This window comes from Triturus cristatus, chromosome 3_2, assembly GCF_964204655.1.
Source record: "Triturus cristatus chromosome 3_2, aTriCri1.1, whole genome shotgun sequence".
NCBI classification, from domain to species: Eukaryota; Metazoa; Chordata; class Amphibia; order Caudata; family Salamandridae; genus Triturus; species Triturus cristatus.
In genome coordinates, this window is record NC_140584.1 from 28,815,354 (window position 1) to 28,837,339 (window position 21,986).

The following is a 21,986-nucleotide window of genomic DNA, read 5'->3' on the forward strand; positions in this document are numbered from 1 at the left end:
GGAGACAGAAAGGTAGACCCATTGGTGGTCTCACATGCTGGGTGAGACAGCAAATGGGCTACAGCGTAGAGGTGGTTCCCATCGACAGTCCGGATATTATGGACTTACAGCTCCGGACCGCCCAAGCACGAGACATTTTGATAATTAATATTTATGCTAGAGGGCTGCCCGGTGGGAGGTGCTCCGAGACAGTTGCTCTCCTTGATAGTTTCTTGGATAGCCAGAAGGGTGGGTGCAACTTGGTAATTTCAGGTGATTTCAACTGCACCTTCGAACCCTTTGGTCTAGAAGATGGTAATGTAAGTATCGATGAGGATTCACAGTGGAATATTCCGTCCCTAGATCTGAGCCCAAATAAAAAATGGACAGAAGCTGCCTTGCAACTTAAAGGGCTGTGTTAGGAAAGGGGACTGCGAGCAGTAAACGGGAGGTCCCAATCGGACCGGATGGGTCACGCACACTTTTAATAATGGTATGAGAAGTAGTCGTATAGACTTCATCCTCCTCAATGTGGAATTTTGGCCTTCCCTTCAAGACATGTTGGTACAGGAGTGCACCGAAAGCGATCATGACCCGCTAATCTTGTCAATTAAGGCCCCGGGTTTATTAAACATTTCCAATAAGGTCGCTGAGATCACACCACCAGAAGTGCTGCTCTCAAACGACACAAGGAGAGTCAGATGGACCAGGCTTACTGGAAGTGAAGGGGACCTGGGCAAGATGAAGGCTATGGTTGCTCACTCAATATCTTGTCTCCACAGTTGTGATTCTCAGGAGGATATTAACCTCATTGCCCCCCAGATCCATAGTGACTTGTTGTAAAATTTAAAAACATTTTTTATCAAGCCCAATCATTAAACTTACCAGGGCTAGGTATAAAGCAACTCAATTAAAAGCCAAAAAGGAATGGGATGACAATCGTTACCTCGACCTGCTTACAGCCAGCCACGAGAAAGATATGGTAAAATTCTGGCAGTTAGTCAAGTGGGGGAGTGGGGGGAACGCCACAAACACCTATTAATTATGTACCTCCAGAGCTGTGGGCCTCGTATTACAAGGCCCAGTTCTCCACCACCAATAACAACTTGGTATATTTCCAAATTCCCACCCCGATACCTACCCTATTATTTAACAATTCCGAGGTCGAGTCAGTCCTCTCTTTGATCACGAGAGGAAGGGCCACAGGCCTCGATTGTGTACCAGCAGACCTGTTAGTCTATGATAATGACAATTGGGTTATCTACATGACTTATCTTGCCAATGCCATAGCCAGTGGCGCGTCTATCCCTGACACCTGGTTTGGAGCAGTTATAATACCAATATATAACAAGCATTAAAAATGCAATAGGTCTCGCCTTTCATTAAGTTAAAACCATTTGCTTTGCTATACAATACCATTAGCAAAGCAAATGGCTTTAACTGCATCAAAGGCGAGACCTATACCATTTTTAATGCTTGTTTTTGTTAGTTTCTTTCTGTCCATTCCATACAGCTTTTTTTTTTTTTTTTTTTTTTTGTGCTTATAAAGCGCAAACAATCATCCCAATGGGATATCACGGTGCTATAGTTGCAGACAAAAGTGCGTAGGTAATGCGGGGAAAGTGCCAAATGATAACGTTTTTAGTCGGGTTTGGGGAAGAGGAACGTTTTTAGCTGTTTCCTAAAGGATAGGTAATTAGTTATTAGTCTGAGGTGCACTGGTAGATTGTTCCAGCTGTTAGCCGCCAGGTGGGAGAAGGCTCGCCCTCCCATTTTTGCGGTTTTGACGCGTGTGGTTCTGGCTCTAGCAGTAGATTGAGAACGTAGATTTCTGGATGGGGAAATAGAGTGTGACTTTGTTTTTTAGGATGCACGGGCCTGTATTATGTAGTATTTTATATGTTGTGCAAAGTAGCTTAAATAGAGCTCTTTGTCGAATCGGCAGCCAATGCAAATCCCTCATGCAGCTCTTGGCTGAGTCAAATTTTCTTTTATTACATATTGCCTTAGCTGCGGCATTTTGTACAGTTTGTAATTTAGTGAAAAGGTAGTCATTCATTCCTACAAACAGAGAGTTTCCGTAGTCTAACCTACTCATTAGTAGGGATTGGGCCAGAATCTTTCTGCAGTCCAATGGTATCCATGGAAAGACTCTCCTCAACATTTTTAAAAGTGCAAAGCCTTTACCACATGTTGTGGATACGTGGGTTTTCATGCTTAAAGCTGTGTCCAAAGACACCCCTAGATTCTTGGCAGTTGGAGTCGGGTCTGGGGGGGTGCCTAATGTTGTAGGCCACCAGCTGTTGTCCCATAGCTGGGAATGTCTGCCAAATAGCATTATTTCAGATTTGTCTGCGTTGAGTTTCAGACAATGACTATGCATCCAGGTGGCTAAATCAGTAAGGCAGTTGAGTAATCTGCCTTTGGGGTCATTCTCCTCATCCAGTGAGATCATCAGTTGGGTGTCGTCTGCATAAGAGCAGATCTCGACACCCCATTTTCGCCCTATTTTGGCCAGTGAGGACACAAATATGTTGAACATGGTCGGGCTTAACGAGGCCCCTTGTGGGACCCCATACTTGATGTTCCGGAGAGGGGATTGAAAATCACCCATCTGTACTGATTGCGTCCTATCTTGGATGAAGGACTGTAGCCATCCTAAAGCTTTTTCCCGAATTCCCTTTGCTGCTAGGATTTCTAGTAGATGATTGTGGGGTACAGTGTCGAAAGCCGCCGAGAGGTCCAAAAGTATCAGGGCCACTGTTTTCCCCTGATCTACCATGGTTCTGATGTTGTCTGTTACAGCTAGGAGGGTTGTCTCCGTACTATTGTTTGTTCGGAACCCTGTTTGGGATATATCCAATAAATCATTGGTTTCTAAGAAGTGGGACAACTGTCTGTTGACCAGTTTTTCAAGTACTTTAGATAGGTAGGGAAGTTGGGAAATGGGTCGGTAGTTTGCAGGATTGTTTACATCAGTTCCCACTTTTTTTAATAGAGGGGTCACTATGGCATTCTTCCAGATTTTGGGGAATTCGGCAAGATTTAAGGAGGAGTTCAAAGCTTTTGTAACTGCCGGACATAATATCGGGGTCAGTTGTGAGAAAATGAAATGAGGACATGGGTCTGAGGGGGAGCCTGATTTTACCTCTAACATGACTTTACTCACTTCTTCTTCTGAGAAGGGGCCAAAATTGAGGCAGTTAGCCTGCAGGGAGGGTGGTCCCTGAGGTTCTATGTATATCGACTTGGTGTTTAAAAATGAGGTGTAGATTGTATCTATTTTGTTGCAAAAGTAATCATTGATTTTATTACAATTTTCTTGAGAAGGAGGGAGGTTGGATGAGAGGCCCATGGGACTGCATAGTTCTTTGACAATTTTGAAGAGTTCTTTCGAGGAGTTTTTGTTTTCTATGATTCTGTGCGAGAAGTATTCCTTCTTTGCCTTCCTAATAGCTTTATTATAGAGTGTGTGTTCTTTTTTGTAGATGGCTCTAGCGTCGTCGGTTTTATTAAGTCTCCATCTATGTTCGTATAGTGTGCATTTTCTTTTCATTGTTTTTAGTTCTTGTCCGTACCATTTCTCAGATCTAGTAGATCTTTTTTTGTGTTGGGTGACAGAGCAGTGATCAAGAGCCTTACTAATGTTAGACTGGAGTAGCTCTATTTCGTCATTCGGGTCGATGATAGTTGTATTTGAGTGTGAAAAATCTTGCTGAAATTTTTCGATCGAGAATCTTTTCCAGCTCTTGGTTTTAGATGAAGTCCAAGTTCGAGGTTTTGAATTTTTGGAAAATAATTTGAACGAAAACTCGATTAAAGAATGGTCTGTCCAGATCATTGGTTTTATCGTGTTAATTTCAATGGAGTCTATATTAGAAAAGATTAGATCTAATGTGTGTCCTGCTGTATGTGTGGGCTTATCGATTCTCTGAGTGAGCTGTAGAATTTTCATATCCTCTAGTAATTGTCTAGTAAGGGCATTGTTACCGTTATCATAGTGTATGTTGAAGTCACCTATCAGCAGGAAGTTTTTATTTTTGAGGCAGACTGGCATGATTTGTGCAAGGAGCTGGGCACAAAAATCCAACGTACTGCCTGGGGGATTGTAAATTATAGCTCCTCCGAGCAGAATGTTGGTGTTTATGGATACAGAGAAGGCCATAGCTTCATGACTATTGACCTGTGTGATTGCCTCCTGTCTGCAGGAGAGGGAGTCTTTGAATAATAAAGCTACCCCCCCGCCTCTCTTCTCTGTCCGGTTCAGGTGAAGTATTTTATACTCATTTGGGAGGGCAGTTGCAATGTCGGGGGCGCTGTGGTGATCAAGCCACGTTTCTGTTATAAAAGCTAAGTCAGGGTTGATTTCAGTCAGGATGTCCCATATGTCCGTAGCATGTCTGGGAAGTGATCTGGCATTGATGTAGATGCATTTCAGGATAAAATTTGGGGTATTTATTGTAGTGGGCTCGAGCCAGCTCATACTCTCCCATCTGCAATTAATGCAGCCGAAGGGGCCTGAGGTGTTTACCGGTCCCATTCGTGCGCATCGTGCTGGGTTATCAATTGTTTTATTATTGAGGCTTTTAAGCTCATCGCTGGAGTAGTATATGCGGTGGTTCGTATTACCTTGGCTGGGGCTGCCTGTTTGTGCAGGGGGTATGGCCCCTGGTCCCGGCCCGTCGCGGACGGGCGCAGACGGGCTTGCCTTTGGCGCGCCGGCGGCGCGCCCGCTGCGCGCGTCCGCTGCGCGTTGCGCTGGGCATCGTCTTTTTAACTTGTTTTGCTTGAAACTGATTGGGGGGTTGGACCGGACAGCTCACCCCTATCTATTCACCATGCCACATAATTGCAGTACACAAATATACTCCACAACACAAAATTCCACCCCACATAATTCCACAGCTAGCAATTCTAATACAACCCACAAAATTCCAATACAAACCAAAATAAATGGGTTTGGAGTGGGTAAAAGACATTGTCATTTACAACGCCACTAGCTCTAACTCTCGCAAATGCGAGACCTAGTGCATTCCAAATGCTTGGTTCATGTGTTTGTGCCCAAAAAGTACGTTAGTCATCAGTGTGGTGGTCTGCTGCTGGTGTGCTATGAAGGCAGGCACTGCTGTCAGGCGCTGTGGAGACCACCCAGACACTCAAGAGTGCAGGTCAACAACACATCCGGGGCCAGCCCTGGCCCAGGGGTCACTGCTAACCCCATTCATCAAGCGCGAGCTGACTACGGCAACAAAGAGGTCAAGGAATGCAAAGGCAATTCTTCCGGTCATGGATCAGCTGATTGGTCCCTGCCCTTCACGGAGATCTCTATTCCCAGTGCCTACAGAAATCAGTGCACACACATGTAACGGGTCATGAATGTACTCACACAGGCACGGCACCCAAACTTCTATGGCGAGGTAACTCATGTGGTACAGAACCGGCCAAGCCACGGGGCATGGAAGAGCTGGGTAGCTTGTAGCTTCCCTCTGTTCCTCCACAGAGCCCAGAGGTGTGGTATTAAAATTCTGTGCAACCGTTTTGGCGCCACTCCACACTTCACAGGCACACACAGTCCGACACATTCAGTCCAACCAAAGTCACCACTCACCTGGCAGCACCACACTATTGGAAACTGCAAACAGGAGAGAGCATCTCTGAGGCTCTACATTCTCAATACTGCAGAGAGGACAGCAACAAACATGCATATGGTGTCCTAAAAAAAGAGACAAGCTGCATGTCGCCATCAGTAGCTTAGCAATAGTGCCAATTGTCCTGGAGCAAGAAAGGAAAATGACCCAATTGGCTGCTGGTGGGTAGTAAAATTGAACTATCAGGGCATAGGACGCTCAAGGCTATGTGCACCCCGTCACTACACCAATGGCAGCTATACCCCTGGTCACCGTGAAAAGGCTGTGACGCAATATATAATCAGGGTACTGGAAGTATGCGGCAGGGAAGGACCAAATTATGCGGCAGGGTTTCATAAATTATGCGACAAGAAAACGCAAATTATGTTGCTTAATGTGGCACATATTACGATCATATTTCTTCATTATTTTGTCATCTTGGCACTTGTTAATACTTACTGGGCACTGCTTGCACCTCATTAGCACCGGTTTAACACAAAAATATAGCAATAAGCAAGAGAATGGTGACCAATCAAGCTTTACAAAGAGCCTTCCACTGAGGGGCAGCACATGTTGCTGCGCCTTTTGTAACTTTTGAACCCTTTGAGATAGAAACAAACCTTTTTTTTATTTTATTAAAATCTGAAGATTATGCAGAAGACGATGGATTATGTGGCAGATGCGACAAATGCATACTTATGCGAAAAACGTTGCTGCCGCACAATTGCATAATTCCATTGGCCCTTTGTATAACGCTGCTGTTGACTATTCAGTTGCTGTTTGCTGGGTTCTCACTCTGTGTATACCCTTGTAGACTTTCAGGCCCAAGGAGCATTTTATATAGCAATGATGCCCGCCCGGTCCGATCAAAAGGAGATTTGTATTATTGGCGCTCGCTCTAAAATGCAGCATGCTGTTCTCTGAGAAGCCAGAGTTCGCTGACGTGTGGAATAAGTAAAATAACGATTCACACCCATGAAGGAATGCAATCCGCTAAGTGCAGAAAGAATGTGAGTTCTATAATCGGTCACCCAGGAGTACCTCACTCACCTCGCTTTTGTTACCATAGTGGCCTTCCTTCAGGGTTAGCTGTAAACCATCTTTCCTTGTGTAAGTGCGCAGCGCCGCGCACGGCGTCTTTATTCCCACTTTGAAGGCAATGTATAGCACACAGCTCAGTGGTCTGCGGGCAGCGCCCCCTTCGTTATTTTAATTTTCGTCGCTATTTGGTACATTCGAACAAAATGCTGGAATAAAAGGTGCGGTGACTACCTGTATTTGTCCGGGTTTATAACGCGCCCCTGCTGTGAGGTCCTCTTTTCGAATTGTGAGACCGTAGGTGTGTATTTTAGACTGTAGGTCACTTTAAGCGAGGGCGAGAGCCAGCCCTTCTTTCTGCCCCCAATAACACGACTCTGGTAAACATTGCTGGCACTTCCCTGGCACTAAACAAACTGTTTTGCAAAGTTCGGTCAGGAAGTTAGTACAATGCTTGCAGACTAACCTGGGGCGATACCAAGAGAGTTCACATAGTGCCGAGCACCTAGCTGAGATGACACTCTATTTGTATTCCCCTGTTGAATAACTCAACCGATTTTTTATACAGAGGGCACTGTGATCAGAACCACTCTGAGTTAGCTAACATTTTTGTTGGATGAGTAGTGGAGTAACGGAAAATGATGGGGGACCCCGCGCAGAATGTGGTAAGGGCCCCCAGGTCTCCCAATATCTCACAGATATGGTCTGGATGGGGTCTACTTGAAAGGTTGGAGGTCCCCTCCGCCACAGGAACTGTAGGGGACTGGGTTACCCCATGAATGCACTCGATTTGCTCAGGATCACACATTTAGGCAAATAAGGAAATCGAGGCCGGATATCCCCTTCTTGCCACCAAAGTCTATAACCTAGAAGCTAGATCCGTATAGGGGCAGCAAACGCCCTTCTGTTCAAATGTCTCCAAGTAGATAATTATTTTAAAGGGTTCACCCTACAAACCAAAGATTCATGAAGGTGCATTTTTCTATATTCCTGACGAACACTGGAGTCCTGATTGTAACTACAGTTACGTTACACAAGGATACACTTATTTTTTGGTAAGCACGGGAAGATTAAGTCATTTGCCCAGAATCACAGAATGTTGATCCGACGCCGAGACTCCAACCTGGTTCCCCAGTACCAAAGTCGGCAAGTAATAATAGCCGCAGACATTAAGCTTTGATCGCGTTACAGAGGAACAACTTGCCACCTCCAAAGACTGTACAGAAAAGTTACTTACAGGTAGAATGGTTCCAGGAGGCACAGAGTGAGGAGTACTTCTGCTAAAATGAGTTGGGTGAATCATGTAATCCGGAATCTTGGTTTAAACGAGGTGAGAAGAAAAAACATAAACGGGACAGGATGTCAAATTGCAGACTTTGTAGTCGGCCTTGCACTCCAGATGCACCGGGACGAGTTGTGTCTAACCCCTCGCGAGCCCGGGACACTGAAGAGCCCTCCGCAGAGACATTCTGCAGGATGTCTTGAGTGGAGGGCACGAACCCTCCGCAGAGACAAGGTTGCAGGATGTCTTGAGTGGAGGGATCTGCAGCAACTCGCGGTGTTTACTCTCAGCTCAGCCTCCTTGGCAGGCAGCCCCAGCTCCCTCCAAGGCCCGGGACACTTGTTAATGAGCTCTGCTCTTCATCATGTCTGTATCTGCTGCTGCCTGCCCGCCAGGTTACTGCTAGCAGGCAGCTTCTGCTCGGCTCCACACATAGAAAGAAGCCCACGCGCCCCTAAAAATATAGAAACGTATATATTTATGCACTCACTGAAAACAAGCTCTCGGCTTTGGCAAAGGCAGCCAGCCGCTTGTTTATAACTGCATAGCGCTTTCACTTAAAGTGAAAGCGCGATGCAATTATAAACAGGCGTCTGCCTTTGCCAAAGGCGAATGATTAAAAAAAAGTGCGTAGTGGCTAATTAGGAGACACTGTCTCCCGCCGCAAGTAAAAGATCAAATCCCGGTGGGCGTGGATCAAAGGAGGCAGGGTGCAACAATCAGCGAGTGACATGCCTTCAGTGCAATCATTGCACTGCCTTTGGCATAATTCGTGACGCAAAAAGACGCGCACGAATCACAACTGAAGGCGGAGCTGGGACGAGGCTTCTGGAATCGTATCGATTCCAAGAAGCCTCGTAAGACGAGAGCAGTGCATGCACTGTTGATGTCAGGCCGAGACCTAAAAAGGGGGACCGTGCAATACCTGGCAGCTATAGGCCAATTAGCCTTATAGAGTCCATTAAAAGAATAGTTGCCAGGTTGGTATTGTGCAGAATCCAGTTGTGGATAGAGGAGTCTGAGATTCTATCACCACTGCAGGCAGGCTTCCGCCCCCATACCAGCACTATAGACCAGGTACTCCGGTTTGTCATGATCTACTGGCGGGTATTTAGAATAGGAGGGGGTACACTATACCTGGTTTTTATTGATCTCAAGTCCGCTTTTGACATGGTTCCTCGTAACAAAATGTGGAGAGTTTTTCCTGGATGTGGGGATGCCATTGGAGTTACTAGCAATGTTAGTCAAACTGCATGACTCCAACTACGCACAGGTTCGTTGGGGCACACATGGCGAAGCAACGGAAAGATTCCCCGTTTTAAAGGGTGCGCGCCAAGGATGTGTCCTCGCACCCACCCTGTTTTCCTTGTTTATTGACAGGGTCGTCCAGTACTATTCCACATGCCCCACTGATGCTCCCACCTTGGCGGGTTTGAAGATACCCCTACTCATGTTCGCGGACGACACCTTGATCCTATCCAAGACCCAAACTGGGCTACAGGCTGCCCTGTCCCAGTTTGAGGAGTTTTGCCGCGATCATGAGTTGGTGGTAAACGTGGATAAGACTAAGTTCATGGTTCTTCACAAGTATAAAGCCATTAAGGGTAAAGTGCACATGAACAATGTCCTTTTAGAACAGACCGAAGTGTTCACATATCTGGAGATAACCTTAAGAAGGAAATTAAATTGGAAGCCCTAGATTGATTTGATAGCTTTAAAACCTGCTCAGCTGGCTGGGGCTCTTATAAAAGAGCACAGGCTTTTATTTACTAAGCCAATAGCCCCTGCCCTTAAGATATAGAACTCTAAAGTCACCACTGCAATCCTATACGGCGCAGAACTCTGGGGCCATGAGGACATAACCCCCCTGGTTATTGCCCAAAACAAATTTGTTAGGGCACTAACGGGTTTGCCGCAATCCACTCCAATGTTGCCCTTATTTTTGGACCTGGGTTGCTTTCGTATTGAGGATCTGGTTCGATTTAGGCCTATAGCTTTTTGGAGAAGGCTCTGGGACACCCCTGAGCTTTCCCTCTACGCCAAAGCTCTCCTGGATTTTAGGGGGGTAGGCTGCCTAGGTAAGATTAAATGGCTTCAATACATAAAAACTACCTTGACTAAAATGGGGATGTATACTTTGTGGGAGAATCCTGAAGCCAACCCATTTCCGTCAAAAAAGGAGTTCAAGGAAGCTTACTGGGACATGGTCAAGCTGACGCGTTTTTTCTCTTTAACAAGGCCCACTTTGTCCAGGAATTTCTTGATGATCAAACATGAGCCTGGGTTCGAACTTATTGGGATTTTATTTTAAGACCGTTTGATAGGAAGTTATATCATCAGTTTAGGGTAGGCTCCCTCTTGATTAAAGCTTTTACAAGCAGATGGTACCCGCCTACGACAGGAATGTGCCCTTTGTGTTCAGCTCAGACTGAATCAATAGCTCATATCTTATTTGTATGCCCGGCCTACAAGTTACCCAGGTCGAAATGGCTCAAGCCCACTTGTATTAGTCTGGGTACAAGATATGCTATGGAGGTGTTAAGGATCCTGCAGACATATACCCAGGAATCCATTGTTGTTGCTATGGCAACATTTCTGAGATGGGCCTGGGCCATTCGGGCTAACGAACTAAGGGAACTTTAACTTGCCTCAACCTTATTTATTATGTATTAATATATAAATGTATGCACTTATTATTGTGGTCCCCTTGCAATAATGTCAGTCCCTTATTTGATTTGAGCTTTTTAACATTTGTATTTTTAACTTGTTTTAACTTTTAACTGACTGTAATGTATTTTATGATTTTTACAATCGAAATAAAGACTTAGTGAACTGAAATATTTTAATGCAGGTCTTAATTGCACAAAGCTTTGGTCTTTTAGTAACGGAAATAGAAAACGTTTAGGATACAATGGAAATAGTCACAAACGATCATAAAATGCAAAGAATCTTGAGGGGAGAAATTGTCACAACAACAGGGGCCCAAATCTTTCACCTTACATCGCCTCTTAGGTTCCACCAGCACAGAATGTAACAACTTAAATCTGAACCTTGGTAAAAGGAAGTTGTGATAGGGGTTTGTTGTTTTAATTAAATAAGGTTCTATCAGTAAAGTTGTTTTCAATATTATATAGGCCCGTACTGTAGGTTTCAGGAGCTCTCTGGTCTTTCTCTCTCTCTCTCTCTCTCTCTCTCTCTCTGCCTGCCTCACAGACAGGTAGCGTTTTTTTAACCCAAGACAAGTTCTCTCTGACCAGCTGCTTAGGAAAGTCAAATAAGGCAGAACGCCCTAACCTCTCTGCTAGGCTTGTAATATAGCCTTGTACACATAATGGTACTGCTTTATAAATGATTTTGATCAGATCAAAGGAACTTCCACGTCACAGGGTTTTAACAATTAAGCAGCATGGTGGCTTAGGAATCAAAATTAGCATAGTACCACTTTATTTTTAAAAATTAACCCAACATATCTTCAACACTTTCTTTTAAATCCAATCCAGAAAAATAATTGTACCGCTGTCTGGATAACTCAAACCCTTAAGAAAGTTTGATCATCTGCCCTCCACAGCACTATAATTACAATGTACTTAAATGAGGCTGGAAAAAAATGCAGAACTGTTTGATGACCAAAATCTCCTCAATCTTGAAGCAAGATACATTGGTGTATGCAATAAAAGGCAAATTCTGTAGATTTACCAAAAATAATTAGCACACGGCTATTATATACCGGTGGAATTTAATTTATTATGTTTTCACCATGTGTGAGATTACTTTTCATTGACTGAATAGAAAGCACGGTAATGCCCTTGGTGAGCAGTGTCAAATTATCATAGGCTATAGGCTTCAGCTGCTACAGTATATACATTTTTCAGCACACAAGTGTCTTTACAATTTAAAATAGAGCAGTGATCTGCCAAAATAACACATTCCCAAGCATACAAACAAAGAGATCTCCACATTTACAAATTAGAGGATGTTAGAAAAGTAACCTATCTCCATCCAGGGAAGACACTACCATATTTAAAAGAAAACCTTACATAATATATCCTAGCATTTGGGTTTGTATCTGCCTTTAATACTGCATGACAGTCCCCTGCATAGTGGAACAGACTTACAAACCTTAGTATGTAGATACCTAAACTCATATAACATTAAATCAATATTCAGCAGCACAACCACCTAAATTCAGGAAAAAGGTTAAAGTCTTACATAGTGAGTGCTTATAGGTTCCCAATGTCAACTGTCTCTAAGACATACATCAATTGGAAGCCACCATACTGGCAATGTTAAAAGCACACTGCTTTGAAAGGAAAGATCAACCATGCTCTACAATCTATTAAACAGTGTTTCTCCTTAGCAAAGACAGGCAAAACAAAACCACCATCTCAATGCTACTTGAAATCTTTAAGACAAGAAATATTCATTCATTGAACTCCCTATGTCACGGGCTGGCCTTCACCTCTTGCCTCACACAGCAGAATAACAACTGGCATATAGTCTAATCCACTATTAACCTTAAGCAGTACTTACCAGGGTAGCCACTAGAGGTACAACTGAAAACCTTTCTTTAAAATGTATTTTACTTGTTATTTTTATTTATTTACACAGACCTTTCTCCGACCCAACATGTGGCAGACAAATGTTTACTTTGTTAATTTAGAATATTTAAGCACTTCAGAAAATGTTTTAGAACTATTACTGCAAAACACTATAAGTTACAGTAAAGTGTGACAACACTGTATACAGAACTATTTAAGAAGGTAACATATGAAAGAAATTTGTCATAAGGAACAAGCCAACTTAAGTAGGTACATACCAAACTCTTCCTCTGTGCGATCTCTATGCAAATAGATCCACAACTTGCGGCCAATGTCATATTTCACACATGGATCCTTCTCGTAATGCAGCCGGTCAAGAGCACCGCTAACCACAGTGTTCACCTGAAATTATGAAATGTACTTAAATGTTCAGATTAAAACAAACCTTTCATTTACAGATATATATAAAAGGGAATACAAATATGGAAAGAAATAAAAGATAATATCCAGTGATCAAGAAGAACTTAGGTTTGTTGCAAAAAAGGATTGTGTTTTTCACCTAGTAAGCGTCTGTTCTTGGCATGAAGTGCTGTAGATTCACACGCTTTGCATACTCCTGCTATCTAGCACTATGTCAGGATGTGTGAAAGTTGCTTTCCTTTGAAGAAGTCTTTTGAGTCACGATGTAAGGTGACTCCTCTTTTGTTAATAGTGAGCATGGGCATCTACTCCACTGTTGAATTTTTTTTCCGCGATAGGGTGAGAATGGAGTGTAAGTAAGTAAGGAGATGTCCATGCATGTAAAATTATAGATAAGAACTGCGTCAACCATAGGGGTCCGCGGAGGAGTGTGAGCCTATGTGAATCTACAGCACTACAAGCCAACATGCATACAGGGTAAGTAACATAATCCGTTTGAGGCATGTATGGTGTCCCGATTCGTTCTCTGTGCTCTTGTTCCCACCACCAAGGGGCCGCATAGTGGGACTTTCCAGTATTCTAATGAGCTCCCAGACACTCCCCTGTATGCATATCCTGACTTCCAGCCACTTGGACACTATTTGGGAATTGACATTCATTCCCAATCAATGCCAGGTTTTGTGAAGGCCAGCCTGCTTATACTTGAAGTTAGCCTGCTCATGCTTGGAACTCCACTACCTAGAATTCCCTGCTCACTGCTTCGTCTCCACCCCTGCAGGCCAAGGATGGGTGGAGGAATTCAGCTCACCTGTGGCTGGCTGCTGCTAGCCTGCTCACACCTACTGCATGTTATTACTCTGATCTCTTTTAAGCCCCAGCTCCCTTCAGGCCAGGGTTGGTTATTGTAGCTGTATTCCGGTGGGACCGATCCTTGTTTCCTAAGCTTTTGAAATTCCTCAATTCCTGAGATATAGTTAATCCTTGTTCCTGGATTCCTGAGATATAGCTATTCCTTGTGCCTGAATTAGCACGGCCTGCAGTGCTACCTTGTTTCCTGAGCTCCTGAGCTTTAGTTATTCTTTGTTCCTGAGCTTCAACTATTTCTTGTTCCTGATTTGCACTCCTAGCAGTGCTCTCTTGACTCCTTGTTTCTTGAGCTGTAGCTATTTCCTGTTTCCTTGAACTAGCACTGCCTGCACTGCTACCTTGACTCCTGAGCTATAGTAATTTCCTGTTCCTTCAGTGCTACCTTGACTCTTGAGCTTTTGCTCAATTTGTGTTTCTTTTCACGCACAGCCTTCAGTGCTACTGTGTTTTCTTGTTGTCTGATTCAATACTCTTCTAGTATACCCTTGTAGCCTCCCCTTCTGTATATCTTTTTCCAGTCCCTGCTTTTCTTCCCATTTCTTTGGTTCCAGTTCCTAGTTTACTGTCTTTCTATTCCTGCTGTCTTGCTTCTATTACCTTGTATGTTTGTTACTTGCTTTCGGCCACATGTGTCCTGTGATTTCCTCCCTTTCATATTAAGCACTCCTCCTTGCTAGCTCCTTGTCTATCGTGCTTGTGTTCAGTTCTACCTCCTTACTGTTACTGCCTTGCGTATTCCTGTTTGATCACCAGGATCCGTGGGTACAGCTGACTACCTAGGTGGAGTTTCTCGTTCACTGTGAGTATTGTCTTTGAGTTACATTTATAAAATCACCATAGGTATCCGCTTCACAGACCCTGCCTTTGCATACATATCCTATATGTGGGTATTTGCAGTCAGTATCTGTAACAGCAATTGTGGGTGAGGAGCTTACTGAGCTTCAGTCTTAACGTGTGGAGCTCCCGTGTGCTTTACCCCACATTCCTTTATTGTTAATGTTGTTTTATATACATGTCTTGCACGTCCGTCCTGGGTATAGTTATTCTGAATGCTAAATCCCCTCATGAGTGCCTGTTCTTTCTGAGTCTTAGCCATCTTGTTTCTTTGTACAGGCTTTCCCTTTGGATCCCTTTTCTCCTCTGACTTTCAGTGTGATCCTGGGCAGCATTGTACTCCTCTCTCTCTCTGTGTTTTTTTACCCCTTTCCCAGTCCTTGCCCAAGTCCCTGACTGTGTTCCCGACATAGTCCCGGACAGTCCCTGACATGTGGCTGTAGATACACATGCTTTGGATAGACTGTATAGCAGTGACCTCCAAAATCAGTGACTAACCAATGTATGTTGCAGTTGCTTGAAAAATTGAATGTAGCACCGCCTGTCCTACATTAGCTTGTTCCCATGTTAGAACATCCACACACGTCGTAAATGTGTGTGGTGAAAACCATGAAGCTGCTTTACAAATTTCAGCTATGGGAATGTTGTTTAAGAAGACCATGGATGCCCCTATTTTACAAGTAGAGTGTGCTCTAAAGGTAAAGAACAAGTTATTTTTGCTTTGAGATAGCATGTCTGGATACATTTAACAATCCATCTGGAAATACCTGATTTTGAAATGGGTTTCCCTTTGTGAGGGGAGCAAACGCAACAAAGAGTTGTTTTGTAAACATCTTTTGTCCTGTTGATATAATACATTAATGTTCTTTTGAAATCTAGTGTATGAAGAGCCCTTTCTGCAACAGAATGTGGTTGAGGAAAGAAAACATATGGTTCACCAGATTGGTTAATGTGATAAGGGGACACTACCTTTGCGAGGTATTTTGGGTTGGTACGCAGAACCACCCTGTCCTTATGAAGTTGGAGAAATGTTTCTTCTAAAGTTAGTGCGTGGAGCTTACAGACACGCCTTTGTGAAATGATGGCAATTAAGAAAGCAAACTTTCAAGAAAGAGACTGGAGGGGGTAATTCTGTAACTGTTCAAAGGGTGGACCCATAAGTCTTGTTAGAACGATATTGAAATTCCACGCAGGTTCAGGTGGGACCCTGGATGGTATTACTCTTTTAAGGCCTTCTAAGAAAGCCTTGACTGGCACTTTGAACAATGATAAGTGTTGCCTGTTTTGAAGGTAGCAGCCACTGCTGTCAGATGCAGACGTATGGAAGTGTAAGCAAGGCCTAAATGTTGTAAATAATGTTTTGGACAGATGTATTGAGTGGATCAATTTATTTATTGCGCTTTAAAACATTTAAACAACATTGCACAACATAGAGCGATTGATACATCGCGACTGGTTGAATTATAGCAAGTGCATATTAATAGTCAAAAAGAAAAAAACCCTGCCCTCCTTTCCCTCCCAACAAGGCAGACATCCTGAAGCATTCCATATAAAATACATTTAATCAGAAATGCTGTTGAAGTAAATTTATTCCAATAAGAAGATCCCATCCAACAGGATACAGGACAAGGCTTCAACTGCAGTTCAAGTTAAGCAATAACAAGTTCTAAATGACATGTATATAATTCCAACGTGACATCAGTACATCAATAGCATGCCAGGAATACACATATTCCAATATTCTTATCTCATTTAAAGAGATACATCACCACACACCTCCCTTCCTTAACAATAAAAAACTTAGAATTAGATTTGCCAACCAAACCAGGACGTTTTATAGACCTAGTAGAACAACGTGTTTTTGTTACAACATTATCATCACCATTTATGCTTAGAACAATTTACAGGAGTGGAAACTCTAAGATCTTCTACATTTCCTTTAACCACCACCACCACCCTGTTCAAATTCCAAATGCGATGATCCTGGGTCTTAATAGCATTTTTAAACACTTTAATTACCTTGAGAGGTTTAAAAAACCTCCCAGACCAGGTCGTTTGATCATGACCCAGTCACCAATGTTCACCACAGTTCTTTTAACAGCATTTTTCATATCAAAGTATTTTTTCCTCTCTCAGACTTTGTTTTCTTCTCTTTTTTGTATTTCTTCACGATCACACACACACATGCTTTGTTACCCTTGGCTAATTCATACTTGTTGACCCAACCAGGTTCAACAAACATATTGGGAACCCTACCCCGAAACAACATAAAGGGAGATTTCCCTGTTGTACCATGAGGAGATAATCTGTATTCTTCCACTTTTTCACAACTTCGGCTTTCCAGAATAAAGATTAAGATTTCGCCAAAGTAATAGTTTCCTTAATAACTCTGTTAAACCTCTCAATCATTCCATTGCTTTCTGGATGATAAAAGAGCAAGTTTTATGAAAAACACCTCTGGTAGATACAAATTCCTCCATCTCCCTTGAGATTAACTAGACACCATTGTCCGTCAAAATAGATTCAGGAATTTCTTCCCTCAAGAATAATTCTTTCAAGCATTTGATAATATGGGCTGAATCTATCATAGACAAGAAAAACACCTCAGGCCATCGAGAATACATGTCTATTATCACCAATACAAACGTTTGTGCTCCACCATGATGAACAGGACCAAGTATATCTAATGCAATGTCCAGGCATGGTCGACATGGATGTCTCCTTATGACCATAGGTTGTATCCGTGGACACTTAGATTTATCAGTCAATAAGCAAGGAATACATTCACGTACTACCCGTTCAACCAACTTGTCCATACCAGGCCACCAGTAAGACATGTGTAACCTTTCTTTACTTTTGGTGAGACCGTCATGATTTGTATACACTAGATCCACTAATTCACTCCTAAGGCTGCTTGGAGGAATTAATCTTGTTCCACGAAACAATAATCCATTGACAACTGATAACTCATTACGCATGATCCAATAAGGTTTCATGCTATACGAGCTAGGTTTCTTATCCATCCATCCTTTTTGAACAAGAGAAATAACATCAGAACAAGAGAAATAACATCATTTAAAATAGGGTCTATGAGTAATTCTTCCCTCTATTTTTGTTCTGAAATTATATTATGGTCAACCACACATACCCAATCTTTTGAATCATCAAACTCTTCATTGACCAAGGATTCTTTAGGAACAAGACGTGATAGAACATCAGCAATGCCATTTATCAATTCCAGGAATATACTTGAGAGAAAAACTATACTCCTGTAAACTAATGTTCCATCTAGTAATCCTGGCGGAAATTAAGTCTAAACCTTTTTTATGAAATACCTCCACCAAAGACTTATGACCATTGCGAACTTCGAAATCAACATCCCACAAAAACTTCTTCAATTTTTTTTTTGCCCAAAAAACAGCACGAGATTCTCTCTCTATCACGGAATAACGTGTTTCAGGATCTCTTAAACTTCTTGAAAGAAACATGACAGTTTGTAAACCACCAGGACCATTTTGTTGTAAAACAGCCCCCAATCCCTTTTCACTGGCATCAGTAACAAGGATAGGTTTGATTGAAGGATCAAAACATTTACGGGATGGGGCATTATCCAATTTTACTTTCACGGAACCGAAGTCTTCCTCACACAATTCTGACCATTCAAAATCAACACCTTTACGCAATAAAGATCTCATGTTGACTGCAGACTCAGCAAAGTTCTTTACAAATTTCGCGCGGTACTCCACCATCCCTAAGAATTTCATCAATTCACCCTTGTTAGTAGGAGAACTCATATTAGGAATTGTATCAATCAAATCACTCTTGGGTTTTACGCCATTACCCAAAATGTTGTGTCCTAGATAACTTAACGATTCAGCTCTAAATCTACACTTATTAACTTTCACAGTAAGATTGCACGCACACAACCTCTCTAATACCAAACTCAACCTTATATCATGTTGTTTCACAACATCACCAAAGATAAGGATATTATCCTGATAAATACATAACCCTTTAACTCCTTCAGAACATTATCCATGGCTCGTTGGAATACCGATGAAGTAGATACCAATCCAAACGGCATTCTTTTCAATCTGAAAATACCAAACGGGGTTATGAATGATGTAAAATCTCTACATGATTCCTCAAGCTCCACCTGATGATAAGCCAATGTTAAATCTATCGTACTGAATACTTTCGCTTCACCCAGAAGTACTAACAATTCGGTAATGTTTGGTAATGGATATCAATCAACAATTACACACTTATTAAGTTGTCTCAAGTCGATGCAGAGCCGCAAATCCCCATTAGGTTTGCGTGTGGCGACAACCGGAGCCAACCATTCTGTTCCCTCTACCTCTTCCGTTATTCCAGAAGCTATGAGTTTATCAATTTCTTTTTTCATTTCATCTTTCACAGACAGAGGCACATTTCTCACTTTACTACATATAGGCACCGAACCTTCTTTTAATTTTATCTTATGTTGGTAACCTTTTAAGCACCCCAACTCATTTTTGAAAACACCAGGATGCTTAAGCTCTTGTACAAATTCATTATCTTTTAGTTTTGAAACAGAACACACCCTATCCTTAATTTGAATAGAAGGATTGGCATTGGGATCTAAAAACACACCTAAATCCCCTTGATGTATCCAACTGATGATACTATCACCTCTATTTGAAATATAAACCTTACCTGACACATATCTATCTCTAAACTCAATAAGACCAATAAAATTTCCATGAAATGTTATTGGTTCCCCACCATAAGTTAACAGTGTAATGTCAGGCTTCATGAGTGAAATCTTTCCTTTTATTCAAGTATTATAAAATTCATTAGAAACTATAGTGATCTTTGCACTCGAGTCGAATAAGACACGAGTGCTTTCCCCTTCAACCATAATGTTGTCAAAAGGAAAAACTTTCTTATCTGTTTCATTATTCACTTGAACTACGATTTGTCCACATTCAAAACCATTAGACCCCAAATCACTGTTGTTAGACTCATATACTTCTACCATTTTAACTTTTGAAATATTTTTGCTTTTACACATTAAACAATGACCCTTTCTTTTGCATCTAGAGCATATTTGACTTAATGCAGGACACTTTTTATCATACGCAAGATGCCCTACTTTACCACATCTGTAACATCTCCTTTGTTCACTAGTTTTTCCTTTAAATTCTTCTGTGTTAACTATATAATCATTCTTACTGTTTTCAATCGACTTCTGATCCTTCTCCTTTACGAGATGAACATTTACCTCTTTAGCATCGTCTTTTTTAATAATTTCAACACATTTTAATGAATGTTCTATTGTCTTTGCTACATTAAGAACCTCATCTAATGTCGAAAAAACAATATACATATATAGAGGTTGCCCCAGAAAATGGACCCAGGTATGGGGTGGGTGGAATGCCTATAGAGGAAATATATGTGAACACCCGCGCGATACTTCAGACTCTGAACTAAGTGACCACGACTAGACGAACTATCGCTTGCTTGCAGAATGAGGTGGACACTATCATGTGATACCGAAGGGGTACCAGTGTTTTTTGAGAATGCCCTGAAAGCTTTGTTGCACTCTCGATGGGTTGTTATACTGCTGGACTCAATGTCAATGTATGTTGCCTTATGTTTGAAAAAACTCAATAAAAATATTTACAAAAAAAAAAAAGATAAAAAAAAAAAGAACCTCATCTAAAGTGTGTTCATCACGCAACCAAAGCTTTTCTCTGACCCTTTCCATGTTGCACCCAAACATGAACTGATCACAAATGCGTTCATAAGTTACATTTTTGAATTTGCAGGACGAGGCAAGTTAACGCAAATCAGTGACATACATTTCAATGGTTTTATCTTTCTTTTGGGTTCTCTTAGCAAACTGATATCTTTCTAAAATTGTACTTACTTTATGTAGATAATGTTTATCTAACTTCTTTATGCAAATTTCGTAATCATTTAAATCTCTTGCCTCTGCAGCTGGAAGATCAGGAAGGTGATTAAACACATCCTGACCCTCTGAACCAAGACAATGAAGCAATAAGGAGGACTTCCTTTCAGCACTTAGAGAAGTACCACAAACCCTGGCATACCTCTAAAACACAACCTTCCATTTTTTCCATTGAATTGTAGGCACCCCTGAACTAGACAAGAAGAAAGGTGCTGCTGTTACATTCTGCATATTTGAATTTTTACAATATATTATTTCAGATTTACTTATTAAAACAATCACTGTAAATATTAATGCAGATGGAGGTTAACATAAAATTTTGTCCACAATTAGAGAGTATAAGCTCAAAACTCTAATTCTTCAAAGAAGCGAAGACTGAATTGACAACATGAACAGAATATATTTTGATGTCTTTTTACATTACGTTTGTACTCAAGAAATACTAATGTTTTAATGAAGAACAATCCAAGTGTGCGTATCACTGTAGTGATACGCGTTGTTCAATGAGCTGATCAAATATCTTGACGTGAGGATCGTAAAAGTTTAATGGCGATGGCACAGCATAAAGTGTTTTGTTAAGTTGCTTAGCAACAAAGATAAAGCTGGAAATAGACAAAGAAAATGACCGCCACATATTATGTTACGTGCAGACGGCGTGCGTGACGTAGACGCTGTTGCGCTGCAGGTGAAATGCACAACAGCGATCAGAACAGTGATGGCACGAGAAGCTTAATCCCGTTAGATTGGAATGCCGGTAAGTTTATTTTCAATCTTTTCGACGTTATGGGCTCCAATCAAAACAGTCAATACTCAAACGATGTCCACAAAGAGATTCTTAAATTAGTAGATCCACATCAGTACGATTACTGAGGAATAACTGAGCATCAGACATCAAAACGACAGCGCATGAATAAAACAGCACATTTGCATGAATTAAAACAGCGCATTGGCCCAGCTCATAAATTTGTTTTCTTAACACAAATCCAAGATAAACAAACTTGCTGAATTTATTCCTCAGTTGATTTTCATTGATTTGGAAAGCGCAAGATCAAAGAGTGCTCTGACATGCCCTTAGGATTACTGTCACAAGAGATGAGCCCGCATCGATGTAAATATCTCCCAACCCCAGTAAGTATTAATAGAGTGAGCTTGCGGCAAAGCTCCCAATCTCATTTAATATACAAGTTATCCAAAATCGAATTTTTCCAAAAGAGTAAATCCATCAAAATATTTAAATGTCTCTCACCAAATTTTCTGTGTTGAGATCTTCTTTATGGCATCATTATCTTGCCGAATACACCAATGAAGCATTCCATATGAAATACATTGAATCAGAAATGCTGTTGAAGCAAGTTTATTCCAATAAGAAGATCCCATCCAACAGGATACGGGACAAGACTTCAACTGCAGTTCAAGTCAAGCAATAACAAGTTCTAAATGACATGTAT

At 41.8% G+C, this 21,986-nt stretch overlaps 1 protein-coding gene across 1 annotated transcript in view; it reads right to left on the reverse strand.

Annotated features, from left to right (window-relative positions):
* Nucleotides 1-21,986, reverse strand: part of NFRKB (nuclear factor related to kappaB binding protein) — a 627,787-nt gene that overhangs the window by 290,042 nt on the left and 315,759 nt on the right. Inside the window, exon 18 of the mRNA XM_085647204.1 lies at nt 12,743-12,866. Coding sequence (XP_085503330.1) covers nt 12,743-12,866 — 124 coding nt within the window. The remainder of the gene's footprint in view (nt 1-12,742; nt 12,867-21,986) is intronic.